General features: G+C 40.9%; 1 protein-coding gene across 5 annotated transcripts in view; it reads right to left on the bottom strand.

Annotated features, from left to right (window-relative positions):
* The window catches only part of SHROOM3 (shroom family member 3), a 198,769-nt gene that overhangs the window by 59,365 nt on the left and 117,273 nt on the right, over positions 1–22,131 (bottom strand). For 4 of the 5 annotated variants that reach the window (XM_017958757.3, XM_009206907.4, XM_031664524.1 and 1 more), the window contains one exon: positions 9,475–9,606. Coding sequence is in view for 1 of the 5 variants with exons in the window: in XM_009206906.4 (XP_009205170.2) it covers positions 3,327–3,406 (80 nt within the window). In the remaining 4 variants the exon portion in view is untranslated. Of the gene's footprint in view, positions 1–3,326; positions 6,411–9,474; positions 9,607–22,131 lie in introns of those variants that run through there. The other variant, XM_009206906.4, reaches the window with a different exon arrangement.

Raw genomic sequence — 22,131 nt, 5'->3', positions numbered from 1 at the left:
GGTAATAAGTTGAAATGTTCTTTTTCCCAATATTCCCCTCTTTATATCCCCTTTGTCAGCAATGACACACACAGAGAATCAGAATATTCAACTGTCCTTCCTACATGTCAACATCTGCATAAAAATCAAGCAGAATTTGATGCAAACATTGTAATATCTATGATGTGTAATAGCATTCATCTTTGTCTTTTATTAACTTACAAACTCAATTACAAAAGAATAGCACAGCATAAATAGAATAGCACAACTTCTAATTACCAATAAATAATTTCTGTTTCTCAACTCTCATTTGGAGCTGGGCATTTTATTTGTTGGAGGAAGGAAGGATGGTTTCTACCAATTTCTCCAGACATCAGAGATTATGATTTTAGAATTTTCTTCCATACTGTTTCTCTGTGCCATAGTATATGTTGCTAAAACTTAGGAGAAATCAATTCCATGATGGTGTATTATTTTCCACAGATGGGCACATGCAAACACCCCCAAGACTGTCATGAATCTCAGAGAGGCTCAGATAGCTGCAGAGGGCTAGAAATATTGTGTATGCCCCTGAATTACTATTGCTTTTTAGGGAGAAGATGTCTGGGAGCTTTCCCAGAAGACTCCTGCTGGCAGACAAATGAGGAGCAGCTCAGCAGGGTGCAGGAAAAGGTGTAGAGCTTCTCCCCTCTATCCAGCAGATGGTGAGGCTGAGTGCCAGAAGAAGGCTACCCCTAAGCAGGAAACCTTCCTCCTTAATGAGAAATCCATAAAAGATTGCCCTTTGAGAGTTTAAAGGAGTCCAAATACCAACCAATATATTTCAAAATTAAGCTAATTTTTATACAATGCCAAAGAATAAATTAAATTGCACTTGTCAAAACAAATGAAGAAAGGGTTGTGTTTTTTGCATTTGTGTGTAGGGGGCAGAAGCCTTACCTTTTGGTGGTGATTTATTCTAAACACCACTCCATTAAACAAAAACAAATCCCTCCCGGACCTCTAACACCAAATAAACTGAATTCTCTTTTGGAGTAAGTCTGATGCCTTGTGTTATATTTTTCACTTCTCTATTTTGCCTTGTGTTATATTTTTCACTTCTCTATTTCACTGTCTTCCTCTTCATTTAAAGGAAAAGGCAACAAGTAAGAAATTAAAGTCAATAAGAAAACAAAGGAAAAGACAGAAGGCATTAATTTTAGTTAAAAATGTTAAACAGTGCTCAAAAGAATCTATATTTTCAAATCATACTGGCAAAGAAACTTCATTGTAATAAAGTTTCCAAATGTTACTGGAACCGAAATAAAAAGAATAGTGAAGGTTTTAAGGCAAAGCAGCTGAAAATGTAAAAGACTTTAACACTTGCTCCAGCTCAATTCCTACCAACCAATATTTCCACAATAAATTTTATAATAGAGGAGAGTTTAACTACCACCGCTCACACAGAAGCTGACACTTGGGGAGAATAAAAGTCAGAAGAACGTTCTCTCTTACTCACTTTCAGATGAAAGAATGCCAAATAAAACTGGAAAAACCAGCCCTGTAATATCTATATATAGATGAGCAAATTTTGTAATATAAGCAGTTCATATTGTCTTTTTTATCTTTTACATGGTGTAATAATAAAATGAATGCCTATAATAATAAAATAAATACTCAAGTCAGCTAGAGAGCTAGAACATTACCATGACTGTTGCATCCACCTGTTTTTTTCCATGTCCTATTTTAAGTAAAGGCATCTCTAGAAGCAAGTGCTGGCATTTAGCATAATTCTGGAGGAAAATTTCAAGTCAAGATTATAGATGGATAAAAGTTGAATTTGAATTACAAGAGAACATATAATGAAGTATTTAAATCTTCAATTGTGATGGAGTTAAATAATGTACAATTGGCAATCTCAAGCAATACCTCTTTTCATATATGACTATAATCTCAAAGTTGAATGAGAAGACTATACCTTTTCTTCGAAATTTAGAATATACACATAGGTTCCTTTTGTCTTCTTTTTTTAAAAAAATAGACTTAAAAAAAATTTTTTTAGAGCAGTTTTAGGTTCACATCAAAGCTGACTGGAAGTTACAGAGATTTCCTTTCCTGTACCCGCACCCCACACATGCATGCTGGACACGGCGGAGGAAAGAATCTTTGTGCCTGAGGATATCTGAATAAAAAACCTCCAAAACTGAAAGGCAAGGAGAAAAAAAGACTGAGAAAATTCCAGAACAGAATAGCCAAGAACTGAGAGACAACTACAAAAGGGGTAACATACACGTAATGGAAATACCAGAATGAAAAGAAAGAGAGAAAAGAAGAAAAGAAATTCTTGAGACAATAATGACTGAGAATCTCCCCAGATTACTGTCAGACACCAAACCACAGATCCAGGAAGCTCCAAGAACACAAAGCAAGATAAATACCAGAAAAACTACACCTAGGTATGTCAGTTTCAAACTATAGAAAACCAAAGATAAAGCCCAAAAGCCTGAAAGAAGCCAGATGGGAAAAGCACGTCACCTATAGGGGAGCAAAGATGAGAATTACATCTGACTTCTCCTCAGAAACCATGCAAGCAAGAAGAGAGTGGAGTAAAAGATCAAAAGTGTTGAAAGGAAAAAAAACAACAAACAAACAAAGAAAAAACACCAACATAGATTCTGGATCCTGTGAAATTATTCTTCAAAAGTGATGAAAGAAATAAAGTCTCTCAGGTAAACAAAAATTGAGGGAATTTGTTGCCAATAGACTTGCCTTGCAAGAAATATTAAAAATTCTTTAGAGAAAAGGAAAAATGATATAGATCAGAAACTTAGATCTATGTAAAAAAAAAAAAGAAGAGCATCAGCGAAGGAATAAGTGAAGGTCAAATAAAATAAAAACTTCCCTTTCTTTATACAAATGTTGGCAATGAGAATAGAGAACTTGGCTACTAGTACATAGGTATATAACCACTCCCATAAGAAACAGCAATGATTACTCTGAAATTCCCCAGGGAAATGAGGAAGCAAAACTATGAAGTACACAGCACAAAGCACTTGTTAATTTGAATGCGATAAAACGTCAGTCTAGATATATACATCATAAAAAATAGGGCAACTGTATTTATACATAGGAGAATGAGAATTCCCGAACAGAAATATTAATAGTACACCAAATCATGTGAGATATTCAAATAATGAGAATATTCATAACAATTTAGAGAAACTGGTTTAAACTTAACAGGCAGTTGGTTATGTTTCTTTATAAACAGATACAGCACAACATCAAAAAGACAGCTGTTAAAGCCTTGTCAGTGGAGGATCCTGCAATGAAAGATTCTGAATCGCATTCTAACACAGTACTGAACTCACCTTGTGGCAAATAGAAACATCCCAGATAGCAACCCTCTGGCCAATTGGATGTCATATTCAGGCGTGGAATAAAAAGCCATTCCGCCCTGCTACTGCTGTTTCTGCTCCCCCCAGCACGGTAAAAGCCTTGCAACAACTACATGTGCCTCCAGTTGGACGGCCTGAACCGCCTTGAACTTGCCCAGCTCAGTGCAAGTGGGAGGGACTCTCCATGCCAGTCCCCTCTGTAAATTGGCCAATTAAAATTCAATTCCTGCTCTGTAAGAGGGAAGAAGAGAAGGTGACCCTTAATAACTCCCTAAGAAGAGCTGGCATCTTGGACAATAGCCTATAGCTTAGAAATGCTGGAATTCTATTTTGTGGGCAAGAGGAGGAGGGAAGCAAGGAAAATCATCTGATAGAATGCATCAAACTGAAATCAGAAGTCTCCTTAAATGATCTTCTCTCCTAAACACATGCCCTCCTCCACATGCAAAAATGCACTGTCTACAAAAGCGCTAATTGCTTTAAGCCTCCCATAGTTAGGGAGTTGACTGAAGCAGTGGTTCTATAACAACATCTCACTGCATCTTCCTAAGGTGTACTGTCATGAAAACACTAAGTCAGCAGCACAGGGACAGAACTCACTGCCAAGGGATAGCACCAGCAGAACTAACCTTGCTGTTCAATTAAGAATGAATTAGAGGAGTCAGATTCTGAGCTTCTATTATCCATTCATCTTGATTTACTCTATGAAGCACATAGCATGGTGATCTGAGATCCCCATATAAGGGTAAATGCTTAATAATTACATCAGACTATTTTTATAATGACTTGCGGGGGAAGGTGAGGAAGGAATGAGAAGTTTATGGAGAAAAGCATCGGCTTGGAAAATCTTCAGTTTCAAGCTAGAACATTTTGTCTCCTTTACCAACTCATTGAGCTACCCTAGCCCAAGTCTTGATAGATTTACAGAGAAGTTTCTGCCAAGATAAGTTAGATCATAAGAATTCCTATTGACAGATAAGAGAGAATGCAGGGATCTAAGCAGGAAAGGAAGGGTGGGATTGGATCTGTGAGAATATTAAGCCCTGGACCACTAAAAGTGTCTCTCTCTGTTTAACTTGGTTGTTTCACTGGCTCCTATATATACCTGGGAAATTAGCTTCTGTCTTTTCTTTTTTCTTATAGATAAGTGAGAAGATCCTTCCTGGCTATTTTCTCCACAATGAAGGAGCTATGAATATATATACCTGTTACTCACTGGACTTGAAAATAGCTCATGAGGTGACCCCAGCACTTTCCAATTCCAAAATCAGTATAGGCCTCTGTGACATGTCACAAATTAGAACTGCTCAATGCCCACCACCAACCTCCCACTTCAACATTTGTAAGACTCCTAAAAAGATGATGGCACATCATGGTCTGCTGTCTTATGTGTAAGGACAAGGCATCACTACCTCATCCTTTTCCATATTTCCAGACAGGACTTAGACCAGAGCCAGCTCAAAAGAGCTCTCAATGGCCAAAACTAGATCCATTTGAGCAACAAAATAAATAACAGTAGTACTGAATTATAACCCACAGGATAAAGTAAATATGAAAGAGTCCTTACTGACATGAAGGAATAATGAATAAATAAGTAGAGGAGAGAAACAGGCTTTATTTTTTTAAGAAGAATTCCAATTAATAAATGTAGAAAAAATGAAAGAAAGAATCAAATTTAGAACATTACGGTAATAGTTGTCACAGGCAACACTGATAGATGCCAAGATCAGCAAAGAAAGTTTGAGGAGAAACAGGATATTTACATAGCCTGAAAATTATCTTTCCAAGGTTATTTATTAATTACAAAGGGACAAATAGTAACTTTAAAGTGGAAAAACCTGGCCAACTTCACCATAACCAAGTAATCGAGGTTAACCATCACCAGTAATGAAACATATTGACATCATGTAACCCTGATATGAGACAGAAGAAAACAACGTAACTTCTGTGGTATTGTCAAAAGCCATAACCTCAATGTAACTAGGAGGACACATCAGACACACCCAAATAGTAAGCATTCTACAAAATAACTGGCTAGAGCTCTTCAAAAGTGTCAAGGTCATAAACGCCAAGGAAAGACTGAGGAAATGTCACCGATCAGAGGAGACTAAGGGAACACAATGTGGGATCCTAGAACAGAAACAGGACATTCATGGGAAAGAATGGTGAGATCTGAGTAAAGTTTATAGTTTATATAAAGTTAGGTCTGTAGCTAATAGTATTACACCAGGGCTGATTTCTTAGTTTTGATATTTGTACTATGGTTATAAAGGGTGTTAACATTAGAGAAAGCTGGGTGACAGGTATACAGGAAATTTCTGTACTATTTTTACAACTTTTCTGTGAGTCTATAATGATTTCAAAACAAAAAGTAAAAAGCAAAACAAACAGGATGTAGGATCTGAGTGTAACCGGATGAGAACGACTCCAATTTCCTAGGTTAGTCCCATGTCAGTAACAGTTGGATTGCAGAGAGACTTCCAGGGGACAGGAAAATTAGGAAGTACACTAACATAGGGCGTACAATTTACAGTCATGTGCCACATAATGACGTTTCAGCCAACAGTGGAGTGCACATTATGACAGTGGTTCCGTAAGATTATAATGGAGCTGAAAAATTCCTGTCATCTAGTGAAGCTGTAGCCATCACGCACGTGGTTTCGATGCTGGTATAAACAAATCTACTCCACTGCCAGTCATCTAAAAGTACAGTACATATAATCATGTACAGTATATAATAGTTTATAATAAATGTGTGTTACTGGCTTATGTATTTACTATATTATACTTTCAATCATTATTTTAGTCTGTATTCCAACTTATTAAAAAAAGAAGCTAACTGTGAAATAGCCTCTGGCAGGTTCTACAGGACGTGTTCTGAATAAGGCAGTGTTATCCCAGGAGAGTTCAGCTCCATGCACTGCCCCTGCAGATGTTCCAGAAGGACAAGACATAAAGGTAGAAGCCAGTGGTATTGATGATCCTGCTCTGTTCGGCCGAGGCTAGGGTGTGTGTTTGTGTCTCAGTTTTTAACAAAAATGTTTAAAAGTTAAAAAAAAAAAAAAAAAAAAAAATTCAAGGATTTTAGGATAAGGAGAGAAAAAAGAAAATATTTGTATAGCTATACAATGTGTCTGTGTTTTAAACTAAGTGTTAATACAAAAGAGTCAAATATTTTTAAAAGTTTATAAAGTTACAGTAAGCTAACATTAATTATTGAAGAAAAAATTTTGAATAAATTTGGCATAGCCTCAGTGTACAGTAAGCAGTGCAGAGTACCGGCTTTCATGTTCACTCACCATCACTCGCGGACTCACCCAGAGCAACTGCCAGTCCTGCAGGCTCCCTTCATGGTGAGTGCCCTATGTAGGTATATCCTTTTTATCTTTTACATCGTATTTCTGTCTGTTTAGACATGCAAATCCTTACCATTGTGTGACAATTGCCTACAGAATTCAGTACAGCAACATGCTGTCCAGGTTCATAGTCTAAGAGCTACACCATAGTCTAGGCTATACCATATAGCCCAGGTGTGTAGGTCACACCATCTAGGTTTGTGTAAGCACACTCTAGTATGTTCAGCAACAATAAAATCACCTAATGACACATTGCACAGAATGTATCCCTGTCATTAGGCAATACATGACTGTTATTTGTGGAGATATGACATATACGTGTAAAATTCTTAGTGTATGAAGAGTAAAAATTCCAGCCAAGAGCAGGAGTGATGTCTGTAACATCTAGCTCATGACTTTTTACAAAGGAAATTGCTTGTTGCTTATGTTCTCCATACAAACATGGCACCATTGGCCAGCTGTGACCACACTGATGAGAACCACCCCAGCTTGTTATAAAGATGATTTCTTTATGTTTAGAATACTAAGTATATTAAGTAGGTATACATTTGTTTGTTCCACTTAACTTTCAGGGATTGTTTTATAAAATATTTTAATTGTTTCTAGCTCAAACCCAGGTCTATGTGATTCTATTGCTGATATTCTTAACCCCCAGTCAGTTTCTGTGATTCCTGCCTTCCCTGTCCTAATGCCCTACAGATATCTCCAAGTGCCTTCATACCAGAAACTCTGCAGTCACTCTTTAGTTTTTCTCTCCCTTATCCTACTCTCGTCTGCTATTTATTCTGCCTCCCTAGATTTATCTTAAATCTATCTCATCTCTTGTCCCATCACCATCGATTTAGTTCAGGTCTTGATCATTTTCCTTCCAGGTTGGAGCAGAAACTCCCTAACTACTATTTTCTGGCCTTGAGGACTTTGGCACTGACATTATATTAGCCTATCGGGCCCTGTGGACACCTCCTTGTTAAAGAGAAAATTTTGATTCTCTATTTTAAAGATCCTAGGAGGCTAAAGGAAACAGTGATAACCTTGGAGTTTCTGCTTCTTAGGATGTCTCTGGGAGCAGCCTTGCTGGCTGGATCTCTTGAGTCAGAGGTCTTGGCAAATCTCACCCTATTCTTGGCCTGACTCTCAGACACCAGCCAGTTGGCCTCCCTAGACCTTCGGTATGTTTAAACTTCTTTTAAATCTTTTTTTTTTTTTTTTCAAATATAATCTAACAAAGAACCTTAAACACCCCAATACAAGTGTTGTTTTATTATATAAAATTAAGAAATTCTTTTATGTATATTTGTGTATTACTGAACATAGTCTAAATATACAAATCTGGATTTGTGTAAATCCAAATTATAATGTTTGTTTGAAGCTCTGTCTCTCAGGCTAGAGTGCAGTGACTCAATCATGGCTCACTGTAGCCTCGACCTCCTGGGTTCAAGTGATCTCCCACCTTAGCCTCCAGAGTACTTGGGACCACAGGTGTGTGCTACTATGCCCAGCTAATTTTTATATTTTTTGTAGAGACAGGGTTTTGCCATTTTGCCCAGGCTGGTCTTGAATCTCTGGGCTTATAGTCATGAGCCACTGAGCCCAGCCTACTTATTTATAATGCAAGTCGATATGTCTATGTGAAAGAACTTCCTAAACTGAAACCAGGATAACTGGTTACTATGATAACATTTGTTGCACTCATGACATAGTAGGCACAGCCCTAGTGCTTGACATGTATCGGCTCTTTCAGTCCTTTCAGCATCCCCAGGAAGCAGATCAGTTATTAAACTTATTTTACAGTTGGAAGTAGAGAGAGCTTCTATAACATGCCTGAGGGTTTATGGTAAGTGACAGAATCTAGGCTTGAATTTTAGGTAGTCTGACACTGCACAAGCCCCATCTTACTCCCCATATTATACTGCCTTTCATGATATCACACAGACTTCTGTGATAATCATGAGAATGATGAGGATAATTATATCCACACAGCATTATACCACCACCTAACATCTATTTTTTGTTCTCTCTGAGTGGGCTTTGTGCTGAGTGCTTTGAATACCATATCTTGTTGAATCCTATAGTTATCCTACGAAGTAGGCACTGTTGTGCTGATGCTGAGGCAATAGTGTAGTGGCTGCATTTGAATCCACTGCCTCCTAGCTGAATGCTATTCTGTAAGTGCAAACTTCACAGGGCTGGTGTGAGAATTTAATGAGACAGCCCATGCGAAGCCAGGACACCTAGCACATGGGAAGCACTCAGGTTCATTCACTCTCAAAATCTGACCCACATGGGTAAGTAGCTACAAATCTTTGTTAGGCTTATATTGGAATCTTGGGACATTCCTCCGAGAAGTTTTAAATGTAGATCAGTTCAAAGATGAATTAGTCTTGCTGTACAAGTTGGCACACTGATCATTTCTAAAGTGTAAAACATCAGCGTATCACTTTTAATGTTTTCAATTGTAGTTTTAAAAATAATTATAAATGTATTTTTGAAGTGATATTTGAATCAAACTATTCTGGGGACCCTGGGATGACCTCCCAGGAACTTTACAGTTCTTTAGAACCTTGTGCGTAAACTACCATTAATAAGATCAGTATCCTTCTAAACTCTGAGCTTCTATCTCGCCTCCTTGTTCTGCCTCTTACCTCTGTCTCTCAACAGCCTGTACCCTGACCATCCTTGCCCCTAGCTGCTCTCCCAGCAGCTGAGTGGCTTTTCGGACCGAGTTCTTTTTCTGAAATGCCAGCACTGACCTCCGTGCCTCTTACCTGTGCTTCAGCCGAAGTTTAACCCCTCCTGACCACGCTGCTTTCCTGTGCTGGGGGCCAGAGGAGAGGTGTTCTGGGCTGATGAAGTTAGAGGCACTAGTATCTGCATGGCCTGGGTCTGCACACACATCTCTGTCAAAAATAGGAAAATAAGAAGCTGAGTATGATGGTGTTCATGGACAAGAGCACAAATGAATCTTAAAAACAAAAACAGCACATGAAAATGAACCCTTGGAGCCAGAGCAAAGCAGCACAACTAAGTGCAGGGTTCTAAGCCTGCACCTAACAAAGTTCTCTGCCCTATGAAGGCAAATCCACTACTGAGTGTCGCATCTTCCTTTTTTATCTATGTTCCTGTGAAGCAATAAAGCATATTTCCCAATCTCAGAAAACTCAGATTTTCTAAGCAAAAAGGCAGAAAGTTATATTAACTGTTATAAAGACAAACTCCCCTGTAATTTGGTTTTGGTAATAAGGGAAAAACTGGATTCACTGAAGAAAATTGTCAAATGAGGTGGTTTGAAACCAAGCCTCTGCCACCTTGCTTCTCAAGTTCACTTTAAGGAGCGGGATCTCCAAGTGTAACAGGCCTTGCTCTGTTCAGTGGGTGGCAGCTCAGAAGCACATGCCAACTCTTGAGCTTCAGCTATTTCAGATTGTTTAGATTCCACTGCACTGGGAGGCAAGCCTTTTGTGTGTCCATTTAGATCCACCCTCCCACCCCCAGCCCCTAACACATTCCCATAACTCTCTTCCTCCATACTCCCAGGGAGTCAGAGAAAAATTTTAAGCCCTACATGGCCAATGTGTTCCGCCATGGGAACAGGCACATTTCTTCTCCTTAGGACAGTGACAGGTCATGCATTTCTAAGCATCCTGACTGTACTCTTGATGTCTCATCACACTGTCCCCTGCATCAGGCTTTGAAGTTTTGTCATCGTCTCTGTTTGTGGGGAACCAGTGGTTTATTTTCAATTTCTGTCTGCAAGGATTTTTCTAAGCCTCTGAGATCCGACTGGTGGGCCCATAAACAGGAATCTGGAGAAGTACAAATGAGGCCGTGCCTCCTCTGCACAGGCCCTGGCTGAGAGGGGATGGGATTACTGAACAGCTGTTAAGAATAAGCCCTGTCCATCTGGCCTTCTATTTCCTGGAACACAGAACGGAAGTGAAAGAGCTTTCTTTCCTAAATCCTAAGGCAAATGAAAGGATTTCTTTTTATTCTGCAGCATGGGGGAGATGGCCAGGAGGCCAACAGGGAGTTTCCATTTCTAAGCTCAAGTTTTCACGTTTACCTTCGTTATATCTAAGCACCACCACCTCCTTCTGTACATTACTTTTCTCACCGAATTTAGGATTCTTGGCTTTGGATATATTCGATACAGTGCTAGACTTGAAGTTTGAAAACTGGTTGAGGTTAAGTCAATAATGAACTGAATACATTGGTCAAGTAAATTCTGAGTCTCAGGCTCGTCATCCATTGTAAAGTGAAACCAAGAGGCAGTGTACCACGATTAGGAGCATGGCTCTGGAGTCTGAGTCCTGGCTCTACCCACTGAGCAGCTCTGTGACTTTGTCTTCTCTGTGCCTGTTCTGTCATCTATATAATGCACGCATAGGAACAATCAGTGACTAGAAAGTAGATTGAAAGATACCTCACCATCCAATACCTGACAGTAAAGATTACATGAGTGTAAACAGCACCCTCCAAGACCACCCACTGGTACAACCAGGAGAGGGACTTTTCCATTCCAGGACCCATTTAGACCCTAACTTTGTTTGCTGGGGGAAAACAATCAAGACCAGGCCTGAGCTTTCATAAAACCTTTGTAGTATTTAATAACTTCCTCATTTTTTTACTCCATCTTTTTTTTTTTTTCCGCACAATGTCTTGGGCACCAGAGACTGAGCTCTTTTCTCTTTCCTTTCCACTTCTCCTTCCTGGGAGATGCCTAGAGACAGAAGTCTAGGAGTGGTGGCTGTCACAGTGAAGGGCTGGCAGGAAGAGCAGGCAGACCAGAAAGAGAAGGAAGCATGAGGAACATAAAATCATTCCATCAATTTAAGCATTTTCAATGCATGATTCCTTTCTACCCTAGAAAAGCAGAGACCAGTACCCCAGCACTGCCCCCAAAACCATGTTGTCCTACTACTTGTCACCTCTAAAGGACCAGTGGAAATTAGCAATTGGGTGTGAGAATCCTGAAACCCATTTTGATTGTTGTTAATCCCAACCCCCAGGCTAATCTTTGCCCCTCCTAATCTTCTGCCCTCCTGCCCTGGATGGGTTGGCTCTGGATGCCAGAAAAAGCCTGGGCACCTGGGTGAGCTGTCTGGATGCACCACACAAACTAGAAATCAGGTTGGAGAGAGTAAGTGCTAGAATCACCAGCACACCAAGCACACCTTTCCTCCCTTCAACTCTTTCTGGAATAATTTGGGCAACAAACACACATTTTAAAAATTCATATATTCAGGCCAGGCGTGGTAGCTCATGCCTGTAATCCCAGCACTTTGGGAGGCCGAGGTAGGTGGATCACGAGGTCAGGAGATTGAGACCATCCTGGCTAACATGGTGACACCCCATCTCTACTAAAAATACAAAAAATTAGTCGGGTGTGGTGGCGCGCAGCTGTGGTCCCAGCTACTCAGGAGGCTGAGGCAGGAGAATGGCGTGAACCCAGGAGGCGGAGCTTGCAGTGAGCCAGATTGCGCCACTGCACTCCAGCCTGGGAGACAGAGCGATAGTCCGTCTCAACAACAACAACAAAATTCATGTATTCAAAAAACAAAACAAAACAAAACAAAAAACCCATAGTGAACCTAGGTAGAAAATAGTCCTGGCATGAGTGTTGGGAAGACTGTCATCCCAGAAACCAGGGCCCTGGAATTGTTTCTTTGCCCTTCCTTCCTTCTGCCTTACCTGTACATTGTACACCTTACTTGTACATTGAACTCCTGCTGTCTCTAGAATGCACATTTTCTTACCCACCTCAGTTTACTACATTAACAGCCTCAAAACAGACTGCCATAGACAAAGTCTGCAATGTGCTCTGACCTCATCAGGCAATGGTGCCCCACTGGTGCTCCAATGGTCATACATGACTCAGGCAGATTATTCCAAGTGTTTCTTTAAAATAAAAATTTAAAAAAAATGTGCTTTCCCATGTGCCAGATATTCCCATAACTTTTTTTTATGAAGGAAAGAATGAATGAGGGTTTAAGTCCCATTTTACAGATTGACAACCTGAGATACAGAGAAGTTATGTAAATTTGCTCAAACCACACATGGAATCATGTTCCTTTGGGACTGTCAACCACTCAGTCTCCTTCCTTTCAGTTTAGCAGGTTTTAAAAATGTTCAATTTATGCCACAAATTGTGTAGGCTTTAGAATTACTAACCCAGATTTGGTAGGGCATGGTGATGGTAGAATCATTAACTAAACATATTACCAAATGAGGTCATTTTTACTTAAAAGATACTAAAAGGTACAATGTCTCACTTAAAGATAACCAACGATACATTGTAGAAGCCTGGAAATCAATGAATCCAGTTCAAGTGAAAGATACTGGGACAAACTATATGCTCTCCAGGCCTATGGGGCTACTTCCAGGTCCCTAAAGGTACCATCCTCTCCTGGCTTATCCACACTCATCCTTCAGGTTTCAATTTCGACATCATTTCCTCTACCCAGAGGAACTGTGGAAGTCGGGCTGAGGTGGCCCCTTGTGTGCTAGTAGTACAGCACACTGGCTATCGATGTGCACCTCAAAGTGCAATTCACACTGGCTGCTAGTTGCCAGCTTGCTGGTCTCTCTCTTCCACAGGTCAACAAAGATAAACCGGCTCAGCTTAGTGCCCAGCACAGAGAGTCGCTCAACAAATATTTGTTGAATGACTAAAGTACAGATGACCCTTGAACAACAGGAGTTTGAACTACATGGGTCCTCTTATATGCAGATTTTTTTTTTCAAACAACTGTATCCACCTCTCCCATCTTCCCTTCCACCTCTTCTTCCATCTCTGCCACCCAAGACAGCAAGACCAACCCATCCTCTTACTCCTCCTCAGCCTACTCAACATGAAGACAATGAGAATGAAGACCTTTGTGATGATCCATTTTTGATTAATGAATAAATGTATTTTCTCTTCCTTATGATTTTCTTAGTATAATAACATTCTTTTCGGCTGGGCACAGTGGCTCATGCTGTAATCCCAGCACTTTGGGAGGCCAAGGCAGGTGGATCACGAGTTCAAGAGATCGAGACCAGCCTGGTCAACATGGTGAAACCCCATCTCTACTAAAGATACAAAAATTAGCTGGGTGTGGTGGTACATGCCTGTAATCCCAGCTACTTGGGAGGCTAAGGTAGGAGAATCACTTGAACCTGGGAGGCGGAGGTTGCAGTGAGCTGAGATGGCGCTATTGCATTCCAGCCTGGCAACAGAGGGAGACTCCATCTCAAAAATAAACTACAAAAAACAAAAAAAAACAAAACAAAAAATTATTTTCTCTAGCATACTTTGTTGAAAGAATATAGTACATAATGCATATGACATACAAAATATGTTAATCAACACACAAAATATGTTAATCAACTGTAAGGCTTCCAGTCAACAGTAGGCTATTGGTAGTTAGGTTTTAGGGTAGTCAAGAGTTGTAAATGGATTTTTTACTCTAGGGGGTTAGCATCCCCAACCCCCGTGTTGTTCAAGGGTCAACTGTACTGCTAAATGTTCCACAGATCTGCAGCCTTTCTTCCCTCCTATCTCCTTTTAACTCACAAGTTAACTTGTTGGCAAAACTAACAAGACATTTCTTGGAGTTGTTTTATGTTTATGTTTCTTGCTGTTCTCCAGTATCTGTATCTCAATATTATGAGTGATGAGCTAGGAATCAAAGCTGACCTGAGAAAGTTCAGCAGAGGCTAAAAAAACTATACTGCAGTATGATCTTTCTTCTTCCAGACAGTTAAACAAGAAAGCCAGGCCAGCCACCCACATATTTCTTCTACTTCCCATGATGAGGACATTCATATTTGCTCTGCCTGCCACCCAATATTCATAACTCCAGAATATATACTGACTGCTTTCTTATTTGCTTTTTGTTTCATTTCATTTTTGAGACAGGGTCTTGCTCTGTCACCCAGGCTGGAGTGCAGTGGCACAATCTTGGCTCACTGCAGCCTTGACCTCCCAGGCTCAAGTGATCCTCCCACCTCAGCCTCCCAAGTATCTGGGATCACAGGCATGCACCACCATGTCAGGCTGATTTTTAATGGTTGTTTTTTTTGTTTTGTTTTGTTTTTTTTGGTAGAGACAGAGTCTCACTACATTGCCCGAGCTGGTCTTAAACTCCTGAGGTCAAGTGATCCACCCACCTTGGCCTCCCAAAGTGTTGGGATTACAGGCATGAGTCACCATGCCCAACCTATTTGGTATTTTAATAGTACCCATTAACTGCTTTCTGAACTGAGTTTCAGCCAATACAAGAAGAAAGGATTCCAGATCATTCAGTTCCTTAGGGCTCTCTTGAACACTGTACTAATTAGGGAAGGCTGGGGAAACTGGAGTAAAAGACAAGGAACTGAGCCAGCAGTCATGGTCTCTCCAGGTCCCTTTGCTTCCTGGTTTCTATTGAGTTTGCATTTTTCTATTTTATCCTTAAAGGGGAGGGTGAGATGGAGGAATCATGTCTCCTTGGCATGGGCTGTTACAACCTTAGGGAAGTGCTTGGTTTTGTCTGTTAGAATCAGCCATTTCCTCCTTTTTTGTTATGTTCCATCCAGGAGGGAATGCTTCCTCACTGGCCACCCACTTCCACTTCTGTCTCCTCCAATCCAGTGTCTACCCAGCAGCCAGTACCACCTTTCAAAAAGTGTAAATGGATGATGTCATTCCCTGATGAAATCCTGTAGCTTCCCTATGCATTTTGGATAAAATCCAGGTTCCCCTACTTGGCCTGCAAGGTCTCAGGTGACGTGGCTCCTGCCCCTCCTTCAACCCTTCCCCTTACTGCATCCTGACCTCACTGGCCTTCCTTAGGTTCCCCAAACTTGCCAAGCTCTTTGCTTTTTGCACATGCTGTTCTCTAAGCCTGGAATATTCTTCCCAATTCATTACTTGGCTGACCACTCCTTAGTTTCTGCTCCCAACTGGAACATCACCTCCTCAGAGACCGCCTTATCTAATGCAAATACTCTTTCCTGGCACCCGATCTTTCCCTTTACTGCACTTATAACCACATGAAATTGTTCACTTGTACGTTGTCTGCTTCATCGTTAAGACATAAGCTCAGCCAGGTCAGGGTCCACCTCTGGCTTTTCTTCAGCCTTGTTTTTTGACACTTCTACACACCCAAGGCCTAGCACAGTGAGTGGCTCATGGTAGGCACACAATGCATATTTGCTGAATGAATCATAGGAAACTGTAAAGGAAATAATTGTAATGCATCCGAAACAAGGTTCTATGTCATTAAATCCTTAAGGGCATTAAACTGTTCATAATATCCATTTTGGGAAATGTGGGATCTTCTTTTCTTCCAGTTACTTTCTAGATCAGTCTCTGAGTTGATTTCTTCCTGAAAATAGAATCTGGCCCTAATTTTGATCCTTCTCATTAGTGGCAGGCTTTCTTGGGGCAGACAAGAAAAGTTGGGAGTTGGGAGACTGTGGCCGAGCCCCTTCGACAAACAGCTGGTATGGCTCAGTGCAATTTTGTTGCCATAAATTATGTTTGGAGGCAATCAGAATGCTTTTTGTGATTAAGTAGACAGGATGCATTTATACAGGGCTAAGTTTGTCCTCAGAATCCTTTAGAGAAATTCCTTTTGATTTATGCTGGGTGTGTATACTCATTTATGTGGCAATTTGTCTTACTTAAAGCCATGTTCTTGGTTTTCAAGTTTTTCTTCTACTCTGTGTCCTTCATCCATGAACTGAGCCTTACTATTGCATCTCTATCCTGTCATCCCCCTTCTCTTGGGTTCGAAGGTCTCTAATGTCATAGTTGTAGGTTTCTCAGCACTTTTTCTCTTGAGTCTCCAGGAGGCTGAAGGCTGAAAAGACCTTAGATTAGAGGCTTTTTCAGTGTCTGACGATTTTAAGAAGTGATGCCCTCAGGCACAGATTTCTGTTCTTAGCCAAACATAGGTGCTCTTCATTTTCTGATGACTGACCATTGATCAGCCATTTCACAGACATTCTCAATGAATTGCCCTTTCTTTTAAAGGCCCCCTTGTTCCTGTTACTGACCTTTTGTAACCTACACATTTAAGTCTTAACCTTCTGGGTCTTGTCCTTTCATTACTCATCTTTTTTTGCTTTTTAAGTCATTATTTACCATCTAGGAAGCTCCCTCTGCATGCCCTCAGGCCTGTATCCTATCTAGTGTTTTAGTCATAGGCATGACATTCATTTGTACTTAAAGCCTCCTCCTGTCTTTCTGCTCACCTACCCTGGTCTGCAGCTGGTTTTATTACAGGAGGGCCATACATAACCCTTCAGCTCTGCAGAGTTGCACTTTGTATGTCTCAAACCTCTGTCCATTTGCACCTCCTGCTCTGGCTGCTGCTTTTTTTCACTTGATTTCCCCCTGAAACTTGCCAAACAAATCCAGGTGTTCAATATACCCCAGTAACATTCAGCATGTTTTTGACTCTTTCTGAAACCATAAGCTTGATTATCTCTAGATCTTAGCCAATGACCTCTATGTCAACCTTGCAGAAAGACGAGGAAAGGGTAGATAGGAGAAAAAGCCAAATGATCTGCCAAATCTTTTAACCTACCTAATAAATATTAATCTGCTTCAGTTTACTGCTGACATCAGTCTCTCTACCCATGGAGCCCTTTGACACAGCTAGTAGCCCAGGACAAGTGCATAAGAAAACCAAGGGCTCTCACAAGGGCTTTACAGCTGAACAGATGATATCTTCATGGAAGCGGTGTGCCCCCAGCTACAAGCACGCAGAGCCTAGATCTTAAGACAACTCTGACAAGCAGCAGGCTGTGTAATGTATATGGATGATATGGATTCCGGAGCCAGCAGCTTGGGGTGCTGTTCTGGCTCTGTCACCTAGGAAGGTGTTCGACTTTGAGCAGGTCCCTTAACCTCTTGTGCCTGTTTTCTTCTCTATAAAATAAGAATACTAATAGCACCTTCATCAAAGGGTAGATGTGAGGCTTGAATGAATTAATATGTATAAAGCAATCAGAACAGTGCCTGGCAGTAATTATTACATTTTTACCCGTAGAACTGAAACTTACATTTACTGGGCACATGGTATGTACCAGATTATTCGTGCTTTAAAAACACTAATTCAGTTAATCTTCTTATCATTTGAGGCAATAATCATCTTTATTTTACAGAAGAAAAGAAAAATTAAATTAAAAAGTAGAAAGAGCTATGGCTAAAGGCCTCACCCTCTCCACTACCTACCCCATTAGATTCCTTTTAGGATTACTGGGTTTTATATACTTTGATAGGCATCAACCACATATCAAACCATGTATGCCTGTCATTTTTCCACATCACTCTTTTGTTATTCATATGAGATAAAATATATGCATAAAAACAAAACACCAGCAAGTATTCCACAATGTTACTACTGGGTGATAGGATTATGGGTACTATTTTTCTTCTCTTTTTTTCTACGTCTTGCAAATTGTTTACAATTAATGTTTATTATTTTAATTATCAGAAAAAGTAAAATGAGCCTTATTTTTTCTTAATAGAATGAGTCTAAGGGTCTAAATGTTCTACATTTTTAAAGGAAAATCCTCTCTAGGAAATGGAGGTGCCTATCCTGAGAGCTTATCTGGGCAGTAGAAAGACTTCACACTAGTTGGTGAAGGGGATTACTTTAGGAGCTCCAATAACTGCTGAAAATAGTCAATGGAGGAAGAAGCAGGGTTTCTGTGAAACTAGTATCAGTAGAGAGAGATAAATACCTCCTGAAAAAATTCAGTCTAGGCCTTTCTTTCCCTATCCTCTATCATTAGCCTACAGTAACAGATGAGTGTTCCCAGAGAACCATGCAAATCTCTGCAGTGAACTATTATTCATTACTTTAATACCAGATTATAGCTTATAAAGCACTTTCCCAAACATTATTTCATTTGGCCCTCAATAATCCTAAAAGGCAAGTAAAGCAAGTATTATTTATCCCCATTTAACAGATGCAGAGACAGCCTCATAGAGGGACAGTTATTCGCTCAAGGTCAGGACTTGTAAGCTACACGATTGGCACAGCAGGATCCCATACTCTAATTTTTATGCTTTCTTGTTCCATACTGCCTTTGGATTCTGTGATCCTAAAAGTCCATTGACACAGTAGCAAACATTTAATACCAAATGCCTCTTTAAAGGGAAAGCTTCAGAAGAAGAAAGTAGACTTGCTGAAATTCAGATGAGAACCCTCTCTCAAGTCCAACTGTCCCTAGATCTAGAGAAATGATGAAGTCCCTACCCCTGACATCCAGATGGCATTCCTGCCCTAAGAACTTTCAAGCACCAGTCACACTGCTGAAATGATGCAGGATATATTAAGATAGATATTTCAGGGCCAGGCGCAGTGGCTCATGCCTCTAATCCCAGCACTTTGGGAGGCTGAGGGAGGCAGATCACTTGAGATTAGGAGTTTGAGACCAGCCTGGTCAATGTGGTGAAACACCATCTCTATTAAAAATACAAAAACTAGCTGGGTATAGTGGCTTACACCTGTAATCCCAGCTACTCAGGAGGCTGAGGCAAGAGAATCACTTGAACCCAGGAGGTGGAGGAAGGTTGCAACAAGCTAAGATCGTGCCACTGCACTCCAGCCTGGGTGACAGAGTGAGACCCTGTCTCGAAAAAAAAAAAAAAAAAAAAAAGATATTTCATGGTGAAACCCAGAGCCTGGTCACATCTATACCCAGCCCAATCATCCATTCATTCAATCAACTATTACGAAGGGCTAACCACAGGCCACACATCAGACTAGGCACCGGACTTGTGGTAAAACAGACACGATCCCTCCCTCTGTGGAATTATAAATTAATGGGAAGAAAGGCAAAATTAACGGAGTAAATATATACATCCAAACCATAAGTGCTGGGAAAAGAGACCAGGAGAGCAGCCCACAATCAGCATGCCTCCCTTTCCTTGTCATTCACTTTCACACAGTCTGTGTAGACGCTTGCTTCCCCAGTTGCATGCCCCAGGGAGGGCAGGTTTCCAAGCATCAGTCCTCAAAGTTGCAATTACCTTATGGAGTGCTCTGAGCCAGGCTGGGGCCAAACTGTTACCTGCACAGCTTCCTACCATCCTTACAGCCAACCTTGAAGGCAGGTGACTTTCTGCTATTAGTCCCTACTTCATACATGAGGAAAGAGACTCAAAGAAGTGCAGGAAGTTTGTCCAAATGCTGGTGAAAAAAGAATTTGAATCCAGATCTGGCTGATGACAAAGTCTATGCTCTTAACTATGATTTAATAGTCTTAATCTTATTTGGGATTCTCCTTTCCTCCTTGGCCCCATATGGTTCTCTTCCTTGGATGATGCCCAATAAGTATTTGTTTAATAAAAATATGCCAAGTGGACATGAGGCCAGCTTCCTGGTGGGTTCCCTGCAGTATCTCTCCTGTCTCATTTGAATGGGAATCACTGTCTTCCCAGAGTACAGCTCTGTTGCTGATATTCTGCTTGGACTACATCAGTGTGAATATAACTCAGCCAATGCTCAGACCCTCAGCTGAAGCCACAAATTTGGGCTAACATCCTGCATCAGGGGAGTGTCATGAAAGGGTAAAGTTGGGGTCACATAGAACACATCCCAGTCAAAATACCTCTGACATGCCTCTCCTAGACTATGCTGCATGGTGCAGTACCATTAATCATCTCCAGAAAAGCACTTTGGAAAGGAGCTACTTGTGGAGAGGAGCAAGAAAGAGAACATGCAACAAGCATGGTGGAAGTAAAGCAGGAAAGTCGATTTGGTAATCCTTCTTCCCTGTTCAAAAACATCAGAGAAAGGAGCACGGATGGTCAAGTAGATACTCTAAAAGGCCATATATACATGCACTATTATAGCAGGAAACATTTCTGGACCTGCAGTCAGGACACCTGTACTAGGCCCTCTCTGTATTGCTATGAGCAAGTCATTTTCATGTCCTGGGCTGCTATTTTCTCATGTGTAAAATGAGGAGGTTGGTACAGATGAGCCTGGGGGTCCCTTTACCTTTAACAGTTGATGAACCAAAGGTAAAAAGCAGGGGGAGGGCATACACAGCAAATCCCAAGTGAGAAAACATGATCTGCATACCTACATCAACAAGGGATGAGCATGTTCTACGTGCAGGCTCCGAGTTGGAATCAGCGTAGAATAAAAGACAGCTTCTGACCTCCAGTCTTGTTGGGGAGGCAAATACAGGATTTGTAGCTGGATCAATCTGAGTTCTAATCTGACCTCTGCCAGTTCCTGGCCACTATACTCTCTGAACCTCAGGACCTCATCTGTGAAAAGGGGGCAAAGTATTATCTACCTTGTGGCTTAACAACCACTGCAAAACAGGTGCTATCATCGTTCAGTCAACGCGGTCTACATAAGGGAGATGGATGTGGAAAGTCACCATGGGAAGGGTGACAGGATGGTGGTGTCTTGATAGGTTAATTCCTTAAAAAGGGCAACTACAAACTGTCCAAAACCTTTGGGGAGGAATATAAATATTTAAATCCAAAGTGGAGGGTTTTTTTTGCAGCTAAGAACAGGAAATACAGGGCATTACCTGAGTTCCTTGGGAACAGATATAGAGGACCCAGTGATTGGTGTGAAAGAAAGGGTTCCTCAAGGTCAAGGATGACAGAATTAACCTAAAAGAGCTGCCTAGAGGCTGCCTCTCACCAGCAGGAGTGGCAGGCACTAGGCAGGGATGGCTGTTGGTGAATACATCTTCAAGGCTGTCTTTAAAACAGAATGAGTTTGGTCCCAGCTTTTTTCAGCCCGAGTCCTTCCTACTTCAGGCTCTGGGGTAAGAGACCCCTTCCCTTGTGTAAGTGAGTGAGGTAAAGGGACTCTGGCTCAGGAAGGTCCCTGGTGATCCCAATGTAGTCTGTAGGATCCAGGGTCCTGTCTCCCATCTATATGCAAATAAGTTGCTCCAGCTCTAGACCTGCCTAAAGGAGTGGACATTAAAAATGTAAATGGGGATTGTCATTCATTGGGGAAAAATGGGTCCCTTGCTAAATTTGGCATCAGCTGAGGAATCTTAGCAAAAATGAACTCGCTGCCTTGTTTGTGAGGGAGGCCTAATCCTTACTTTGCCCAAGAGGATTATTGGGTCTTAGAAAGAAGCTCACATGCACTTTTTTTAAGCTCGTGCCAAATGCATTTGTGTCCATAATATCCAAGATTCGTTCTGCTTTTTAGGGTATATAATAGACATTCCATGCTATTTAAATGCCTCCGAATATCAAACCTAAATGTTTCCAACCTTTACTATCACCCAAAGGGGGACTCAGCTTTTCCCAGCGGTTATTTTATATTCTTTAGGTGCACAATTTACATGGACATCAAGGTACCAAACTGCAGCCCATTTGTGGAAAAGTAATGGTTTACAGCTTACCGTAGACCTTTTCAAGGTGTTTGTGACTGTAGTTCCATGGGCTGATTTTCTACTTA

Source organism: Papio anubis, chromosome 3, assembly GCF_008728515.1.
Source record: "Papio anubis isolate 15944 chromosome 3, Panubis1.0, whole genome shotgun sequence".
NCBI classification, from domain to species: Eukaryota; Metazoa; Chordata; class Mammalia; order Primates; family Cercopithecidae; genus Papio; species Papio anubis.
Note: the sequence above shows the minus strand (reverse complement) of the source record. Positions and strands in the feature narration are given on the sequence as shown.